Source organism: Delphinus delphis, chromosome 6, assembly GCF_949987515.2.
Source record: "Delphinus delphis chromosome 6, mDelDel1.2, whole genome shotgun sequence".
Lineage (NCBI taxonomy): Eukaryota > Metazoa > Chordata > Mammalia > Artiodactyla > Delphinidae > Delphinus > Delphinus delphis.
In genome coordinates this window covers 27,329,212-27,349,523 of record NC_082688.1, presented here as the reverse complement: position 1 = coordinate 27,349,523, position 20,312 = coordinate 27,329,212, and the positions used below count along the sequence as shown (strand labels likewise).

Sequence of the window (20,312 nt, the reverse complement as noted above, 5' to 3'; positions counted from 1 at the left end):
CTCATATAATTTATTGAATACTGCAAATTAAAAGCGGAATGGTTATAAGGGCCAGTTGTTTCCTCTTGTGATCACATGGTTGGCTGGGAGCTGTGCCTCGCTGCCACTGCCCAGCATCATGAGGGATTACGTGGCATTTATTGCTAGCCCAGGAAAAGATCAAAATTCAAGTGTGGTTTCTACTGAATGCTTGTCACTTTTGCACCGTTGTAAAGTCAAAAACCATAAGTCAAACCATCGTAAGTTAGGGACTATCTGTACGCATGTAGGAGGCTTTCTATTCAGGCAGAGTTAGTAAGCCTTTAAATTAGGCTAACTATACTGGAAATGGGAAAGAAATAACAGCTTGTAGAGGCACTACGAAGAATGTAAGTTTGGTGACTCAGACGTGGAATTAGAACCACAAAAACTTTTGTTTTGAACATAAATATTTAGGGATACCATTAACAGAATAGAGGGGCAAGTCATGAAAGAAATCTGGTTTGAAGGTGGACAGTGATTTGTTTTAGGTGCTGGTGGAATGTTCAAGAGGACATCACCAACAGTCTGGTGAAATATTTATAAGTAGTAAGTAGCCAGTAGATATGGGAGGTATATCTAATAAAGTGGTTAGGAGCAAGAGAATGTAAAGAGAACATCCATCCAGATTTCATATCAAACACAGAATAGTAGGTATATTAGGCAATGCCACTTCCTTCACCCTTTTACTTTGCCCCTGTAATATCAGTCCCTTCCTATCTTCACTTCCTTTCTTATCTAGGTCTTTCATTTCAGACACTGTCTAAAAACTCAGTACTCCATAGCCATTTCAAAAGGAGTCACTATATATTTATGATTTTTCTGGAGTATCAAATGGAGAGATTAATTTTTTAATCTTCAAGTGTCAGCGTATTGAGAGAGGTTGCATTGCAAAGGGTTAAGAAGTGAATGAGTGGTAAGCAGATAAAGAGACTTTTTAAACCCTTACAGTCTAACCTTTGCTTCCAGGCTACTAACGCTCTTTCGCAAATTTAGCAATGAAAGGAAAGGAAAAGGAGCAGCAGTATTTAAGGAAGATGGATAGCATCTGTTGCTACTGGGCTTTTTTTTTTTGGCTTAGAGCAGCTGAAAATGTTGATTTTTTTTTTTTCATCTTAACTTTGAATACCTCTTCAGAAGCATTTTCTCTTTTGCTTTCCAGTCTGCTGCCTTATCTCAAAACATGCCTTTGCCTATTTAGACTACCCTGTTTCTTCTCTGTAGTTTAGCCTCCTGTTTTATTTTGCAGTGCAGGGCATATTTGAATCTCAGTTCTGTCTGATTCATACCACCTATACCTTCCTCTCACTCCCCAGTGTTCCTGAATAAATTGGATCTAGCAGCATTGAGGGGACCAGGCTAGCACACATCATCTTATGAGCCTAAGTTCAGTGTCAGGGCTGATTATTTCTTGTCCAAGGGCCTCTGATATCGAGAGGTGATCCAGAAGGCAGTAGTGGGGAGAATTGGGATAAGAAAGTAAGGCCGTTTGACATTCTTTCAAACTGATCCCTACCAAGATGATTCTCAAAAAAGTAGTTGGAGAGGGGATGTCAGGTTAAGCCAGGTGCCAAAGTTTTTTGTGCCTTTACCATCAAAGAACAAATGATAATGTGAAAGGGAAATGGGAAGCTGAAAGAATATGAAATACTGCTCTTGGCTGTAGCAGGAACCTGAGAGCTATCTTGAACTTCCCATCCTGTATATTTTTCCTTCAAATTCGTATATGGCTTTTATCTACCGCTGGTTTTTTCCAACCTTTCTCATGCCTTGACACAAAGCAAAATTGATAATAGAGGGCGAAAGAAAGGGTAAAAGAATGTGTTTGTTCTTGGCTGGAGGTGACAGTCTTGGACTCTAGCTACCCCAGGCTCAAAAGACTGAGAGGATTGATAGCTCCGACACCCACAACCCGTTAAAGGTTCAGCTGGGAAGCAGATCTGCCCATTCCTGTCTTCTTCATTGCCAGATCCTAGTTCATGCACTGGTTAGAGCCTGTTTCCAAGTCATCTAAGACTAATTCTATGCTGTAATATACCATACTTATATTAACCTTCTCATATTTGCATTAGAACTTGGAAGGTACTTGGGTACTTAAACCTGGTAACTCCCCTTAGAGTCCCCATTACATCTCCCCGCCCCCCTCATTTAAATTTACATCTCTGCGGTACTCTTTCTTCTTTGCCATTATTACTGTTTTCTTTAGGAAGCTTTACCTAAGTATATGTAAGAAAATACATTACTTGTCTTCTCTAGCATTTTTATTATGATAGCTAAAATGTCACATATAAAGAGAAATATATACACAAATAATGTTTTTATTTTGGTTCTATGCTATATTTCTCCATATGTTATTTTAAAATGTTTATTGTTCAGGAGTTGGAACCAAGTATAGGCTTTAAGCTCTAAAAAAATCACTTTTTCGTATTTCATATTCTGTTTTACTATGAAAGTTTCTGTAGGACAGAGAACTTTTTAAAATAAAAACTTTTTAAAAGTAGTTTTGTGTTCTCTTGAGCATTGTGCAGAGTCTTTGAGTATACGTAACATACTTATTTCTTGATAATAATTCAACCACTTTTAGGCTGGTAGGGGAGATGATTCATGCATTCTAATAGCTATAATTCAAAATAGAAAGTAGTAAAAGCCTTAGGGTTAGTTTCCTCTCCTTGTGCTCCATAGTAACCTGTATTTACTCCATGACCATTACACTTGAAATTGTCTCTATATTTATCTCTGATAGAGTCTATCACAATTTAGAACAGTGGTTCTTAATAGATGTGAGGGTGGTAAGGATGGTGCTTGTGCATTTTGGAAAAAACTTCCCATGCTGTTCTTTAGCACATCATACCCTCTACCACCATTACCATCACCATTCTTCTTTTGAAAACTCTTACATACTCATCTCTAACATCTTAGAAGATAGGGAACTGTATCATTTTCTCTCCAGCTTAGCACTTTATTGGCATCTCTGCCTGTTAAGGTAGACAGTAAATATTTATTCCCTTCAAGAAGGTAAGACTAGGAATTTAGAGCTAGGGGAGTTCACTTCTGACTTTGAAGAGCATGAAAGATTTCATAAAAGAAGGGTCACGAGAGGAGTGATGAAAAGAGGTGTAGAACTGGTTCTGTGGAAATGGATGAGAACATTTCAGACAAGAGGGAATGAGTATAAAGCAAAGAGGCAAGAAAGGTCGTGTGTATTCCAGGAATACCTGGGCAAAAACCAAAGAGTGTGTGAAGTGGGAGAAAGCCTAGAAAATTTGCGTGTGTTCAGTCAGATTGTGAATACCCTTGAATGCCATTACAGTTGACCCTTGAACAGTGCAGGTGCCAACCCTCTGTCGACTGAAATAAAAACACACAACATGAGAGCTGTGAGTTTCAGTTTTATTTGGGGACTTACTGAGGACTATGGTCTGGGAGACAGTCTCTCAGATAGCTCTGAGTAAGAAGAGGTAGTGGGGGAGGTCAGTAGATACATGATTTTGGCAAAGGGGTAGGTGCACTCAAGCACACATGTCTGTAGAAAGTTGCTGCTAGTCACGAGGAACACATATCTCAGTTAATGATTTTAGTGCTTTTCTAAGTATGGGAAGATGGAAGGGTCCAGGTTCATAAACTGTTTCTCCTGAAATATTTCTAAGTATCTAAGGGCCTGTTTTACCTGTTTCCCCAGAGCACAGAGTGCCTCATCCTGATCTTCACCCTGAATTCCTTTCAGATGTGTTGTAGGTCAGCAACTGCAGTGGCTAATGACTTGATTCTTGTAGAACTGGATGGTGGGCACCATTCTTTATTTTACACCTCCCTGCAGTCAAAAATCTGCAGGTAGCAGAGTCAGCCCTCCGTATCTGCAGTTCCACACCAAAAGATTCAGTCAACAACAGATTGTGTAATACTATTTATTATTGAAAAAAATCTGCATATAAGTGGACCTGCGTAGTTCAGACCCGTGTTGTTCAAGGGTCAAATGTATGTGGAATTTGAGCTTTATTTGTAGGTGGTAGAGAACCACTGAAATATTTTGATTATGGTGTAATTTGATTCATTTATCAGCAACTTGGTATATCTGTCAATGTATAGGTAAGATTATGGGTAGGCAGAAAGTGGAACCTGGGACATCAGTTACAATTAAGACATTTGTACAATTAGAGTTCAAATTAGAATGACAGTGAAGAAAGAAGAGGGAGTTGGTGCCAGAGGGATTTTAGAGGTAAACTCAACAAGCCTTGGCCTCTCTTTTTTAAAGTATCACATTATTCATTTTAAAGTGGTAACTCCATTCCTAATGAAGAGATGGTGCTAGCAAATAGGAATGTTTTGACAGGCTAATATTCTTCCTTTGCAATAACTGCCTTGGCATTTATAGAAAATAAGTAATGAAGTAAAGTTAATTGGATATCATCTTGATAATAAAAATATAGTTGTGATTGATATATTCTGGAGGTTTATTTCATTTAAGAATTAACTGTAGGTTAGAGTTATATCCAAAGAAAGAACAAGATATTAATTTGGACTTTATGTTTCTGTAGTGGTTTATATAGGCCTTTCTTTCCACCTGTTAATTCTGGCACAGAAAAGGCTGGGTTCTATAGCACACTCCAAATGCTACTTTACATTTCACTAGGAATCAGTGTACAATATGTTGATGCACTATTTACTACAACTACAAGAAACTGAGCTGAAATACTGAAAATGAAGGATATTCTTTTTGTTATCTTGTGAGCTGTCCTTATCAGAGTACATATTTGACTGTTTTATTTTAGCAAGGTTTAGCTGACAGCAAAACTAATACCATCATCAATATTGTTTTATGTTGCTAGTTTTTACAGTTTTAGGAGATAGAACATGATCATGATTTATTCAGTTATCTTTGCTTTATGCATTATCTGTAAATCAAGTAGATTACTCACGTCACTGGTGATATTTCTCTTAAGTAGTTTGTTGACTTTATATAATATCATGTAGTGTTTGCTTTATATAGGCTTCTGCACTGGAAGCTCGTTTGGATTGTTTTAAAACTCTAAGACTTCTGATTTAAAGACGACAGAGTAAAGACATTTTTGCCTTCTTCTATCTGAAATTACCCTGAAACAGCAAGGAGAATGAGAGACAGAGATGTACAGTTGACCCTTGAACAACATGAGTTTGAACTGCTATATGTAGATTTTTTTAAATAGTAAATACTGCAGTACTATATGACCCCTGGGTGGTTGAATCCACAGATGGAAAACCGCATATATGAAGGAACCACAGATATAGAGGAACCACATATGTATATGGAGGGCCAACTATACGTTATATGCAGGTTTTTAACTGCAGAGGGTTGGTGCCCCAACCCCTGCATTGTTCAACTTTAATTACATCTTTGATGAGACTAGAGTCCTGTATCCCAAATTGAAATATTTGTCAAATGTAAGCAGAAAGAGATTAAAAGAGCATTCTGGCAGAAAGAGATCTCAGGTAGAACTGACAGAGCAACGAGAAATAGATCTTCTGTTTACAGTGGTGTCAGGATGCATAGAAAAGCAGTGGGAGAAGCTTCCTTGGAATGTTTGGCAACATGAACTAGCAGAAAAGGAAGAGCAAATGAGAAAGCATACAGATACACAATCTTTGCAGGAAGCACTCTCTTGGTGAGGCAAGAAGTAATGGCTAAACAACTTTCTTTTGCTTGTTCTCACATACATTCTCTCTGTCTCTCTCACGCACACACATGCACAGAACACCCTGTATCATAAAGAGCTTTCTTGTATACTAAAGAGACTACCGGGGCTTCCTGGTGGCGCAGTGGTTGAGAGTCTGCCTGCCGATGGCAGGGGACACGGGTTCGTGCCCCGGTCCAGGAAGATCCCACATGCCGCGGAGCGACTGGGCCCGTGAGCCATGGCCACTGAGCCTGCGCGTCCGGAGCCTGTGCTCCGCAACGGGAGAGGCCACAACAGTGAGAGGCCCGCGTACCGCAAAAAAAAAAAGAGAGACTACCTTCTAGTCCACAACACAGCCTTGCTTCTTCCTTCCACAGTCCTCTTGCAAATAGTTGGCCTGAGTGGCGTTCATGTCATTCAAAGATTAATAATAATAAAAAGGAAATTAGCACAGCATCTACACAAAAATGTTTCAAGAAGAAAAGCAAAAAGAAACGGAAAAACAAGTGACAAAGAACCCATGAGAAAACTGTATTGGCCTAACAAATTTAAGGAGACAATCACTTCTTTAAAGTAATAGAGAAAGTTAATTGGCTAGAAAGAAATAGTAAGACAACAGTAAATGGTGAGTAATAATTTGGCAGAACTCAAGAAAGAAAAAAAAAAAATCAGAAATAAAAGGCCAGGACTTCCCTTGTGGCACAGTGGGTTAAGAATCTGCCTGCCAATGCAGGGCACACAGGTTCAAGCCCTGGTCTGGGAAGATCCCACATGCTGTGGAGCAACTAAGCCCGTGCACCACAACTACTGAGCCTGCGCTCTAGAGCCCACAAGCCACAACTACTGAGACCCGTGTGCCACAACTACTGAAGCCCACATGCCTAGAGCCTGTGCTCTGCAACAAGAGAAGCCACGACAATGAGAAGCCCATGCACCACAATGAAGAGTAGCCCCTGCTCGCTGCAACTAGAGAAAGCCCGCGCTCAGCAACAAAGACCCAACACAGCCAAACATAAAAATAAATAGAGTCAATGAGAACATTGAGGAGTGGTCCCTTATAAAAAATAATAATAATAAAACGCCACATACAAAGCAAAAAGGAGAATTAACACTGTTGAAAGCTCAGTAAGGGGTATGACGACAGGCTTTTGAAAGTTGAGCAAAGTGAAATGGGAGTGAAAGGAGATGAAACAAATGCTTAACTGTAGTTCTGGAAATAGAGAACAACATTAGAACAGAAAAGTATTCAAACATATAACTTAAGAAAACTTGCCGCAGAGGAAGAAATCTTGATTCTACAGATTGAAAGTGCACATAGTGAAGAAAAACTAATATATAGTCATTAACATCATTACATAACCTAGTTTTTAAAAAATTGGATTGCAAAGATAAGGAATGTGTTCTTTGCTCATCCCATTAAAAAGATCAGCATATCTATAGGGGAGTGCCAGGGGAAGGATCAGATATTGTCAAGGGAGTATTTAGCATTGCAGGACAGTGGTACAAATTCTATAAGTCATCAGAGGAAAGAAAGTGTGACCTCAAAGCCAAAGTATTAGTTGACACCCGTTTTTTGTTCTTTTTTTTCAAAAATTTATTTATTTATTTTTGGCTCCATTGGGTCTTCATTGCTGTGCACAGGCTTTCTCTAGTTGCGACCAGCGGGGGATACTCTTCCTTGTGGCGTACAGGCTTCTCATTGTAGTGGCTTCTCTTGTTGCAGAGCACAGGCTCTAGGCATACGGGCTCAGTAGTTGTGGCTCAGGGGCTCTAGAGCTCAGGCTCAGTAGTTGTGGCACATGGGCTTAGTTGTTCCATGGCATGTGGAATCTTCCTGGACCAGGGCTCGAACCCGTGTCCCCTGCACTGGCAGGTGGATTCTTAACTACTGCGCCACCAGGGAAGTCTGACACCCATTTTTGAACAATGTAGGAACTCAAGGTAAATAGTGCCCACAAGTCCTAAGGAGAAGATGAATACCAGCCATCCAGTAGCTGAACAGAGATGATACAGCAAAAGGATTGGCAGGGAATATAGTAGGAATAAGACTAAAAAAGCTGTGAGATTTGTATTGCAGAATGCGATAGAACGATAGCAAAGTAAACTAATAAAAGTCAGGATTGAAAGAGGAGAGATGCAGAAGGTAGATTTTCTCTTATTTTTTAGCTGGAGAACTAAAGACATACAAAGTTTAGACATCAAGTAATAGAGGTGTTAGTATATTTAAAGGAATAAATATAAACATTTGAACTGAATTGAATATGTTTGACCAAAATCAAACAGTGGAGAGGAGGTAAGAAGAAGTAGAACTATATTAAATTTCTTGTTCTGAAATAGTCAGATGGGACCAAAGATGAAAGAACAAAAATTTTTATCGTGGCTTTTTTTACACTTGCAGAAAATGAAAATGTATATGGGATATTTATAAAAACTGACCACATCCTACATAACAAAACACAAAGAGCTATTATACAGATGATGTTCCTTGACCAAAAACTTAATTTTTTTCTATGGAAGTGGTTCTTAGTATGTTCAGCAGCATCAGCATTGCCTGGGAACTCATTAGAAATGCAAATTCAGAGGACTTACCCCAGTTCTATTGAATCAGAAACCCTGGGGGAGAAGCCCCCCAGTCTCTTTTGGTCAGTTTTTATAGATATCCCATTTATGTTTTTTGTTATTTGCAACTGTAAAGAATGCTATGATAAACTTTTTTGTTCTTTCAAGTGTGGTCTCATATCTGATTATTTCTTTAGGATAGGAAATTACCAAGTCAAAGAAGGTTCTGTTGAACTTTAGATAACTTTTTCTTGGTTATTAAAGGTGAAAATTAAATACAGGTTTTTGTCTCTTTAGAAATATCTTTTTGTTCACAGAAAACAAGATTATCTTCTTACCCAAAAAGATGAAACCAACTGGGTTACTTTCAAAAGACAACCAAGTGAGCACCGCAGACTAATGAGTAGGATCAATAAGAACGTGATTTTGGCGCTTTTAACTTTGACAAGTTCTGCATTTCTGCTGTTTCAGTTGTACTACTACAAGCACTATTTATCAGCAAAGGTAATTTTTTTCCTCCTTTCTCATTATTAGACTTCATTTTAGCTGTATATTTTCCTAACATACTTCCCTTTTGCAGTACATAAAATTAATCACAGTTTTTAAAATCCGTGCAGAAATAGTTCTTTGAGATTCTCATCCTCGTGAGTGTGGCAAGCACTTCAAAATTACAGTTAAATATTATTAATAACATGCTAAAAGTCAGAGGTGCCAAGTTTCAGTGATGTTGAAATTTTCTGATAGAGTTATGTGAAAATTGTTATTTTTCCAAACAGATCATCACTCATTGGAAAGAATTCAATGATAAATAATTTTGATAAAATATTAGAATTTATTTTAGTACAGAGTATATTTTAATATAGTGTCTAACAGGGAAGTGTAGTGTTATAACTTACCTTTATTATAAATCTATAGGTATAAAGATGTAGAGACAATAATTTGGAATCTGGTAGCTTCTGAAGATCATACAGAAGTCCAGATAAGAAATTCCAAAGTTGAGAAGGTATTGCTGAATTGTGAAAAGTTGCCAAACACTCCCACTGGGATTAATTATAATAATAGCTACCATTATTGAGAATTGTGCTAGATACTGTCTATGCTTAATTTAACCCTAAAACCATTCTGGGGGGGAAATATGTTTTTGTTTGTATTGTCATTTGATAGTTAGAACTATTCTTCAGAACCATTTACTTCCCTTTCCCTCCCAAAGGGGATGATACTTCCCTGCCCTAGTTAAGCTTGACCATGAGACTTACTTTCGCTTGTGGAATGTTATAGACATTTTCAGAGATTTCAAATGGGCTCGTATGATGTGTCTTGCCCTTTGTGCTCCCCTGACCTGCCAGGAGAAGAGTGTGCCCTGGGTAGATGCTGACCTCCAGCCTGAGCCCTGAATTAGGTGTATGGAGCAGACCAAACATAGCTGCCCAGCTGACTCATACATCTATGAGGGAGAAAACAAATGCTTAAGCCTTTAAGACTGAGAGAGGTTTATTATGCAGCATTATTACATGAGGTTCCTAGACCTCATTTTACAAATATGAAAACCAAAACTCTGACAGAGATGTTAGATAACCTACCCCAATTACCCAGTTTCTAACATGCAAGCCTGACAGGTGTACCTAACTCCATTCTTTCCAGGCTATATTATTTTAAAAATAATTGACAAGTACTGAGGCTACCAGCTGTCTTGGCTGTTGACCCAGTGAATGTCTTTGTGTTTCATCTTCAACCCTTTGCTGATTATTTTCTTAGGATAAAGTCCTAGAGTGGAATTTCTGGGTCTAGGATGTACATTCTAGATTTTGTTACATATTGCAAAGTCACCTTTCCTAAGGATAAGTAGTGTGCCTGATTTCCTATACACTTTCCAAATATGGGAATAATAACAACAATAACAATAATTATGGCATCCGTGTCATGCTTTTGAGATGCTTTTGGCTAATAGTAGCTTAAACAAATAGAGGGTTATTTGTCTCATACCTTTCAGTCCAGAGCTTCCAAAATTCTCTTGACATTTCCCTGGTGCTACGGTCCAGGCTGGAGGAGGAAATAGTGCATTCTAGGAGGCTTCTTCTTTTGAGACATGGCCAGCAGATTCCCAGCTGTAAGAAAATCTGGGAAAGCAAGATTTTACTATTAGTGTTAATGCTGTTGTTAGTTAGGTTTTTCAGACTTTATATTAGAGATCGCAAAGGAGAAGGGTTTTGGGAGTGGGTGTTAGGTCAACTTACCTATCGTGTCTGCCATAGCAGTTCACGTTTTTTGGTGTGCTCATAGGCTAGGCACTATGCTAAACACTTCACATATATTTAATTCTTATAACAACAAATTGAGTAGATCCTGTTGTCCTCATTTTCCCAGCAGAAAAAACTGAGATTTAGAGAAACTTACTAAATTTGTCCAGTGTCACACAATTATTAAGTGAGGGAGATAGAATTTAAACCTGAGGAGTCTACCCCAAGAGCGCTTATTCTTTATATTTCTGGTATTTTTGATGTTCAAGAGCCGAGAGATATTAAACTCCATTAGAGGCCATTTCTTTCTAATGAGGTTAAACATCTTTCCATATGCTTTCTGGTTCTTTTTATTTCTTTATTATAATTCTTTTTATTCCTATCTGCGTATTTTTCTGATGTTGTTGTCTTTTTCTGTAGCTGTTCTTTATAGTTTTAAGGATATTAAGCGTTTACCATATATATTTCAAATATCTTCCCCAGTTTATTAATTTGCCTTTTACCTTTATATTCACGATGTACCCCCTTAATACACTAGTGTTCTATTTAATTTCTAGGTAGACAGGTATCAAGATCTTTCTCCCTTAGGGCATCTGGTTTTTATGTCGTAAGTAGCCCAAGATTATGGAACTATTCACCTGTATTTTCATCAGATACTATTTTATGTTTAAATTTTTATACAAAATATAATTTATTTTAGTATGAGGTATGAGTTAGATATTTAATTTACAGTTTTACCCAAATGGTTAGTCAGCTGTCCCAATGTCACTTATTGAATGACTTCATTAATTTAAAAATCCAATCTTAATTATATGTTAAATTCATGTAAATAACTCCTGTCCAGACCTTCTTCCTTGGTAAGCGATGTGGCATAGTTGTTAAGAGCATGATCTCCAGCCTAGGATTAAACCTCATCTATCCTGCTTATTAGCTGTGGGATCTTGGGTAAATTACTTGACTTCTGTTACTTGACCTCTACTTCCTCATCTATGGAATTGGGACAGTAACAGTACCACCTATGAGACTTGTGAAACTTATATGAATTAATATACATAAAGCGTTTGGAACAGTACAAGTCACATAAAAAGAGATCAGTACATATTAGCTATTATTTTTATTATTATTATTGTCAATTTTATAATGAAAAATAGTATTTGTTTTATTGAGTCCATGACATACAAACTGCTTTAGTAATAAGTGCCATATTCTTTAAACAAAATAGAATATTTTGAACAAAATAAAGCATTAAATTAAATAAAGTTCAGTTAACCTTTGTATACTATTAAATTTGTGAAATTTGCATTATCTGTACTAGAGTTCTTGTTTTTTATGTTTAATTTTAATAATAGGTGGAAATTACAACATCTAAGTTCTAAATACCAAAGGTTATTTTTATTTTATTGAAGAATATGGAAATTATATTAAACTATTCCTAGCCAAGTAATTTTGCATTCTTTAAGATGGAATTTTAAAACTTATTAATTCAGAAACTTTTATGTAAAAGTCATGTGTTGGACATTTTGCTAAGGTGATAAACAGTGATTGGGAAGTAGTCTCTTTCCTCTCTATATTTATAATTTAATTGGGGACAGATGTTAATGGGACAATAAATGTTTCCTATATATTATTAATGTGAAGGTAAGATACTTTGTAACAAATACAAGTAGTTTCTCTATACTAACAGGAAAAAAAAGCTTTATTTAAAAATAGGGTTAGACTAACTGCTGAAGCTACCAACTTTTAAAAATTTTTTAGTTTTGTTGTGGAAAAACTTTTAACTTTTGGCTTTTTATTAAACTTCAAGATTTTACTTACATACAAACTTTAGGGAAGTACAGATGCATCCTCTGTAATCTAATACAGATTCTCCTGACATAGGAGGAGAACCCAGAATTTTGTGAACTTTGTTTATTCATCATATCTGAATTGTCTTCCTCATTTGTTCAGTGAACAATATTTTGGGGGGATAATCTTAGATAAATAAAGAAAGTTCACATGAAAATGATTTTTAGTTCAGTCAAATTTGTTTGATTTGGCAAAAGAGTACATAATAGCAGCCTTGATCAATACTAAATAATAGGTCAGCGTCATCAACAGAGAAACCTTGATTCTAGGTCATCCTTGAACTTTGAGGTGATTTAGAGAGACCCTTGAGATTATGTATTAGAACTAGGGCAGGCATGAAAAATGGGTTTTATCTTTGGTCCCCAACCCATATCTAGTGTAGTAAATGTTTAGGACTACAGAGTTTTTCAGGCTCTTCAATGGAGAGAAATACAATATCTATCATTGGTTAGGGAAGAAGGGCTATTTTCTTTCTTGGAGTTAAGGAGGGCTACTTCTGTCTATCTATTTCTTGGGCCTCACCATGGAATTCCTTTTGACCCTAGCTGGTTATGCAAGTTTAGTCTTTCAGTGTCCTCCTAAATGAGGTCTGAATAATCCAGTTATCTGATAGCATTGAAGATAGGAACTAGCAGATTATATCTGTTGGGTCTGGTAAAATTCCACTGATGGATACAGTTCACTCTTCAGATTCCATAACAACCATCCAAGTCTTTGAAATACAAACTCTTCCAGGCCTTCAAAGGGAAGGACTTGTCTCTAGCACCCTCTAGGGAATGTCAGTTGTTCATTGTTTTTTACTGCATTTAACAGGATAGTGTGATTATGATTCTGTGTTGCTCATTCAGTCTGTATTTCTTGACTATATGTTACATAAAGGGCACTTGGTAGGAATACAGAGATAAGTAGAACATAGGTCCTAAATCTCAAGGAACTCAAAATTTGATAGAAGTGGTAGCAGCAGTAATTCTTGAGTTTTGGGCCTAGATAGTCCTGAGTTTAAACCTTCATTCAGTTGTTTGGCTGAGCCTGCTCTCTAGAGCCCATGAGCCACAACTACTGAGCCCGTGTGCCACAACTACTGAAGCCAGCATGCCTAGAGCCTGTGCTGCACAAGAGAAGCCACCACAGTGAGAAGCCCACGCACTGCAATGAAAGAGTAGCCCCCGCTCGCCGCAACTAGAGAAAGCCCGCGCACAGCAACAAAGACCCAACGTGGCCAAAAATTTTAAAAAAATAAAATAAAAATAAAATAAATAAAAGAATACATTTTAAAAAAAGATTGCTAAGTTCAGTTCCTAAAGCTTGTGTCTTCACTCATAGGGCTATTCCAACATGTAAATACAAGTATGTTCAAACAAAACACGATAACATTGATAAGAAGATATGAAATGAGATAGCTTTAAGGAGTTCTGCATCCCAATTGAAAGTCATAAAATATTGATGCCTCAGTGGAAAGAAGACAAAGCCAGTGAACCATGTTTGTGTAAAGCACTGAGTGAACCAAACCTTGATGATGTTCTTGACTTACAACCGTAAGCTGCACCACTGCCTGTAGTAATCAGTTATTCTTATTACCTAGAAGGCCACTTACAGTGTTCTGTGCTAGGATATCGTTCTTTGCATTATATTTAGTAACCTGTGTGTGTTTGGTTAGAAGGCAGGGGAGGGAGTTGAAAGGGGAATTTGGATTTCAAATTTGGCAGTAGTCATTCACAGTGAACAATTTCATAATCCATTATTAGAAATGGAAATTAATCTTATAAGCATTTAGATCATGTGTAACAGGTTTTTGAAGTGTTTTCAGTTGGTCAGTTACTGAAGCATGATTTTTCTTAGATCTTCTTTGACTTCTGGCTAGTTCCGTTTTGTTCTGAAGGCTAATGTCTAGGTCATTGCTGAGAAAGAATATCATGCTTGATAGTCTCATCTAGTATGGTAAACTTTGATAAATGCTACTGTTCCCCCTTCCCATCCTTCCCCCGCCCCCACCACTCCTGCCATTATCCAGGAGAAATGTGAAAGAATTTCTTTCATTAGAATTAAAGGGTATTTAAAATTTTTTTCCGTTTATTCCCAGACTTTAAGCTGTATAAGTTTCTGGCCAAGCAGCTTTGATTATTAATAAACATAGCTTTCCCACCAGTTATTGAAGACTTAAAAAAATTTCTTTAAAGTACTACCATTAGGTCCAATAGGCATGATCAATTATCATGCTGAATTAAGAATTGTTTTTTGGTGTCTGTAAGAAACTGATTGTTGGCTACTATCTTTAAAAAATGACAGGATCATTTAAATCTTTACTTCTGTTTCCTGAATGCTTTTTCTTTGATGGCATATCTTAATTTATCATTTATCAGTGGAGTTCAGTAGCCACCAGACTGTTTGGGATCTGATTCTATCTCTCCATTCGTTTATTCATTTCACTTAAGTTTTCAACACAAATATCTCATAGATAGTGTTTCAGAATATCTTTAGACGTTTTTAACCTCTTGACTTTTACCTTATGGCTTTTCTTTTAGAACATTCAGTCATTCATTTGTCAAGTATTTGTTGAGAGTTTACTATGTGCTAAGCACAGTACTAGACAAAATGATGAATCAAGTGCAGTCCTTGCTGCCTAGGAACCCACAAATTGGGGGAGTTTGGGGTTGAAGGGGAAAGGGGAAAAGAAATATATAGAGACATATAAACAAATGATATCAATATGATATGTTACTTCTTCAAATCACACATCATAAAACACTGTTCTGCCTACTTTACTACTTATAGCTTAAGAACTCTTCTTTACCTCTACCCTTTGTAATGCTCTTCAGGCAAAAATAACAGCCGTCAGAGTTATTTTTCTTAAATACAGCTCTGATCAAGTTATTCTCTGCATAAAATACCTATGGAATAAGATCCCAACATCTTACCATGGTGCGGTAGATAGTCTCTGTTTGCCTCTCCAGGTCCTCTCCTCGCCATACTCTGTGCCTTGGGAGGCTGACCTCTGTGGACTACATTAGCTGAGCTCCCTTGCTCTTTGTTTGCCATTTGGGTTTAGTCAATGGGAAGCATCAGCTGGAGACTGGAGACCAGGAGGAAAGAGGCCAGGTTATTTATTCTCTTGGTTCTCCATTTGTAGGGCCATTGGTTGATAGTGACTGCGTTCCTCCTGTACAGCAAAGTTGTAGCCACTGCATACCATTAACTGTTCCTACCGAGGTGGATTAACCATTAAGATAATGAAATTTAAACTGCAGCTCCCCTCACTTCCAAGGCTCTTGGAGGAGCCTTAGGAATATGTTACAAAACTGTGTATTTTTGTAAAGTTTGCAACAGATAATTTATTGCATTTTTTTTTCTGAAAAAGGACCACCAAAATTGTATAATCTTCAAGCTCTATAAAAGTGGATCCTCTTATGTCCCTATCCTTGACTCTCTGAGCTTAGATAAGTGCAAAGTTTTCAGGGAATGAGGAACTGCTGAGTAACCTATTTGGGAAGGATATGATTAAATATTTCATGGATAAAGTAATAGTTTGGATTGGTCTTATAGGATGAGTAGGAGTTCTCCATGTAAAGAAGGATGGGAGAGCCATTACAAATAGAGGAAACAGCCTATGTAAAGGGAGTGAGCTATGTGTATGTTTAGAAGAGGAGTACACTAAGTAGAGACCGAAGGAAACACAAAGGTCCTGAGGCAGGAACTCGCCTGGCAGTTTTGAAACAGCAGAGAGATCACTGTGGCTGTAGAGGAGTGAGAGAGGAGAATAGTAGGTAAGGTCAGAGAGTTCTATATTTTTTATGGCCTTGTAAGCCACTATAAAGGCTTTGGCTTTTATTCTGAATGAGATTGGGGACTCTAGGAAGGTTTTGAGCTGAAATGTGACACGACCTGACATTTTTTAATAAAAAGAAGTAGTGTGGATGCTCCGTTGAGAACAGATTGTAGGGGCAAGGACTGAAACAGACCAGTTAGAAGGTGTTCTAGTAATTTACATGAGATGATGATGGCTTGGACACAGGAGCTAGTAGTGGAGTTTGTGAGAAATGGAAAGTAGAATTACCAGGATTTGTGGATGGGCTAGATGTGGGGTATGAAAGACAGAAAAGAGTCAGGGATAATGCTAGGTTTGTGTGTGTGTGTGTGGCTGTGCTGGGTTTTTGTTGCTGTGTGGGGGCTTTCTCTGGTTGTGGTGAGCGGGGGGCTACTCTTCTTTGCGGTGCGCAGGCATCTCATTGTTGTGGCTTCTCTTGTTGCAGAGCACGGGCTCTAGGCACGCGGGCTTCAGTAGTTGTGGCACGTGGGCTCAGTAACTGTGGCTCGTGGGCTCTAGAGCGCAGGCTCAGTAGTTGTGGCACACGGGCTTAGTTGCTCTGCGGCATGTGGGATCTTCCCGGGCCAGGGATCAAACCCGTGTCCTCTGCATTGGCAGGTGGATCCTTAACCACTGCACCACCAGGGAAGCCCCAATGCTAGTATTTTTGACCTAGATAATTGGAAGGGAGAAGTTGCTGTTTCATGAGATGGGAAAGACTAGAGGAAGCAAGTTTGAAGAATGGTGAAGATCAGGAGTTTTTTTGTACATACTAAGTTTGAGATGCCTATCTGACATCCAAATGAAGAAGGTGAATAGACATTTGAATATATAAGTCTGGAGTACAAAGGACTGATGTGGTTGGGAATATAAACTGGGAGTTGTAAGCATATAGATTGTATTTAAAGCTGTGAGTGGATGAGTTACCAAGGAAGTAAACATAGAGTAAAAAGAGGAGGAGAAAAATCTCATGGTCTGAGCTTTGGAACCCTCCAACATGTCATGAAGCTGAGAAGAAGTAGTAAATGGGACCAAGGAGTAGTTGGAGAGAAATAGCAGGAAACCAGAAGTATGGGGATCCTGAGAGCCAAGTGAATGAAGTGTTTAGGTGAGGCAGAGGTGATAAATAATTCTTGATAGATCAAATAAGACAAGAACTCATAGTTGACCATTGGATTTAGCAATATGGAGGTTACTGGTGAACTTGATGAATACTCGGCAGAGTGAACTTAAGCTCAAGTAAGTACATGACAGGAGAGAAATTGGAGGGAGTGAGAATGGACTACCCATTAAGAGTTTTGCTGTAAAGGGGGGACAGAAAATTGTTAGTTGGGAAAAGAGAAGTCAAGACGGGTTTTCTGTTTTAATTATTTAAGGTAGGAGAAATAATATCTTATTTGTATACTGATGGGACTGATCCAATAGAGAAAACAAATTAAACAACTCAGAAATTTAGTTTTATCTACTAATGTAGGGCTATGGTGAGCAACAAGTGGCTATATTATAGAATTTGCAATCTTTTTTCAAGGATGAAGATCGCAAAGCTGCCTCTGATGTTTTGTAAATATCCTTGGTATATTTTCTTTGTAAAAAATTAATTTATTATTCAAATATAGTTGATTTACTGTATTATATTTGTTTCAGGTGTACAACATAATGATTCAATATTTTTATAGATTATACTCCATTTAAAGTTGTTATAAAATATTGGCAATATTTCCCTGTGCTGTACAATATATCTTCAAAACTCATTTATTTTATACATAGTAGTTTGTGCTTCTTAATCCTCTACCCGTATCTTGCCCCTCCCCACTTCCCTCTCCCCACTGCTAACCACTAGTTTGTTCTTTATGAGTCTGTTTATGTTTTGTCATATTCATTCATTATTTTTTAGATTCCACATATAAATGATATCATATAGTATTTGACTTTCTCTGTCTGACTTATTTCACTAAGCATAATATCCTCTAGGTTCATCCATATTGCAAATGGCAGGATTTCCTTTTTATGGCTGAGTAGTATTCCAGTGTGTGTGTGTGTGTGTGTGTGTGTGTGTGTGTGTGTGTGTGCGCCACATCATCTTTTTCCATTCATCTGTTAATGGGCACTTAGGTTACTTCCAAATCTTGGCTATTGTAAGTAATGCTGCTATGAACATTGGGATGTATGTATCTTTTCGAATAAGTGTTTTCATTTTCTTCGGACATATAACCAGGAGTGCTCTTGCTGAATCCTAGAGAAATATTCCTTGGTGTTAAAATGTTACTGTTTAAGTTGCAGAGCTTGTGAGGAGAGACCAGTTCTAGTTCTACCTTAATCACTCAGTATACCTTTCTTCCTTCCTTCCCTCCAATTAGCAAACAGTTATTAAGCATTTTACTAGTTGTCAAGCACTATGCTAGATACTGGTGATACAAAGGTGGATTGGATTTGGTCCCTGCCCTTGAGTTTACAGTTTAATGGGGAAATGAGTCTCCTGTTTAGGAACTTGCAGCACACTTCATTTTCAGGGTGAGAATATTCTTACTGCTTTTCAAAATCCTTCCATCTAACAGATAAAGAGCACATTCAAGGCATAAGAAACTTCTTTGAGCTTGAAACATTCTTCCTCTTGTCTCTAGACCATCAGACATTCTTTCTCCTGTGACTTTCAAAGTGTTTTGGTGATTAACACATGAAGAACTGATAATACTTTTTTCCTTCTGATTCTCTAGACCTGAATGTTTTAAAAAATATTCTTTAAAAAATAACTCAACATTTGCAAGTATGATATATGTTATGAAAAGTGTGGGCATTGGAGCTCTCTGTGGAACAGAAATAATAATGCCTACTTTGCAGGATAGTTATGCGAGATAGATGAGAATACATAATTCATATGTGGAAGTACACTTAGAAGCTGCTCAATAATTATTATACTTTCTTATCACTTTGCCAAGGTCTGCAAACACTAAGTCAGTGTGTGGAGGTAAGCTGAAGTTAGGGATATGGAGCTAAATGGATAAACACTAATTCTAAAGAGATAGCAAAGAGTTTACTATTCACTGATGGAAATTAATTGGTTCAGAGATGTTGACCGTATTTATTTAATTAAGTGATGACACTTAATTAAATTATGGCAATCTGTCAGTGTTTTCCGTCTTGGGTAGTTGTATTATGTACTTGTAGAATTCTTAGCTCATGACTGTATGAAAATAGGTATTTAGATAATGCTTTTTAATGATTATGAACCAGTTATATAGATTGAATCATACCTACCCCTAAATGGAATGTTGCATGCTGGGCTTTGAATTTACTACAATTTTTTTTTTTTAATCTTCCTAGAATGGAGCTGGTTTATCAAAATCCAAAGGAAGCCGAATTGGATTTGATGGCACACAGTGGGTATGTATGATAATCAAGAACTTCCTCAACTGCCATGTTCATTTAGTTCATTCATTTATATACTTAATAAGTATTTGTTGAATGATGACAATGATAATAGCTAGCTTTGTGAAAACAGGTAGTAGGTGATAGAAAGGAAGAGGCAGACCCTGTGCCAAGTACTTTACATGCAGTATCTCATTTAGTCCTTGTGCAAACTTTAAGAAGTCAGTACATATGTTTATCCTCAGTTCACTTAGAAAGATTATGGTTGGTTGGCTAATAAGTGGCTGAGTCCAGATTCTAACTGCTTGCCTCCAAAATCCTCATTCACTGAGATGTGGTGCTTCCCCAAGTGAATAAATATGTGAATCAGAATTGAACCAAGAATAAAGGTAAATAGGAGTACCTATTTACCTAGTAAATTTACCTAGTAAATAGGAGTTTAGGAGTAAAAATCTATTCAACATGTTTTCTTTTTTTTTGGCTGTGCCGCAGGGCTTATGGGATCTTAGTTCCCCAACCAGGTATCGAACCCAGGTCCCCCAGCAGTGGAAGCACAGAGTCCTAACCACTGGACCACCAGGGAATCCCATGTTTTCTTTTTAAGATAAGGAAAATTAGCAATATGTACAATAAATCCCTGTTTCATAGCCTGTACATTTATACAATTTATAAAATATATTTTCTTTTTTCTAATCAAATTTAGAATGAAAAACAATGCTAAAAAATTACATTTATCCTGTTAGCATACATATTGGATATGGCTAGTTATTTCTTGTGGATACACTTCAATCTTTGGTTTCTCTTTAACCAGAGACATGAGAGGCTTTAGATTAG

The 20,312-nt window shown here is 37.4% G+C and overlaps 1 protein-coding gene across 7 annotated transcripts in view; it reads left to right on the top strand.

Moving 5' to 3' along the window:
* The window catches only part of FKTN (fukutin), an 89,123-nt gene that overhangs the window by 4,481 nt on the left and 64,330 nt on the right, over positions 1-20,312 (top strand). For all 7 annotated transcript variants that reach the window (XR_009519836.1, XM_060014384.1, XM_060014387.1 and 4 more), the window contains exons 2-3: positions 8,546-8,732; positions 19,434-19,493. Coding sequence is in view for 6 of the 7 variants with exons in the window: in XM_060014384.1 (XP_059870367.1) it covers positions 8,546-8,732; positions 19,434-19,493 (247 nt within the window). In the remaining variant the exon portion in view is untranslated. The remainder of the gene's footprint in view (positions 1-8,545; positions 8,733-19,433; positions 19,494-20,312) is intronic.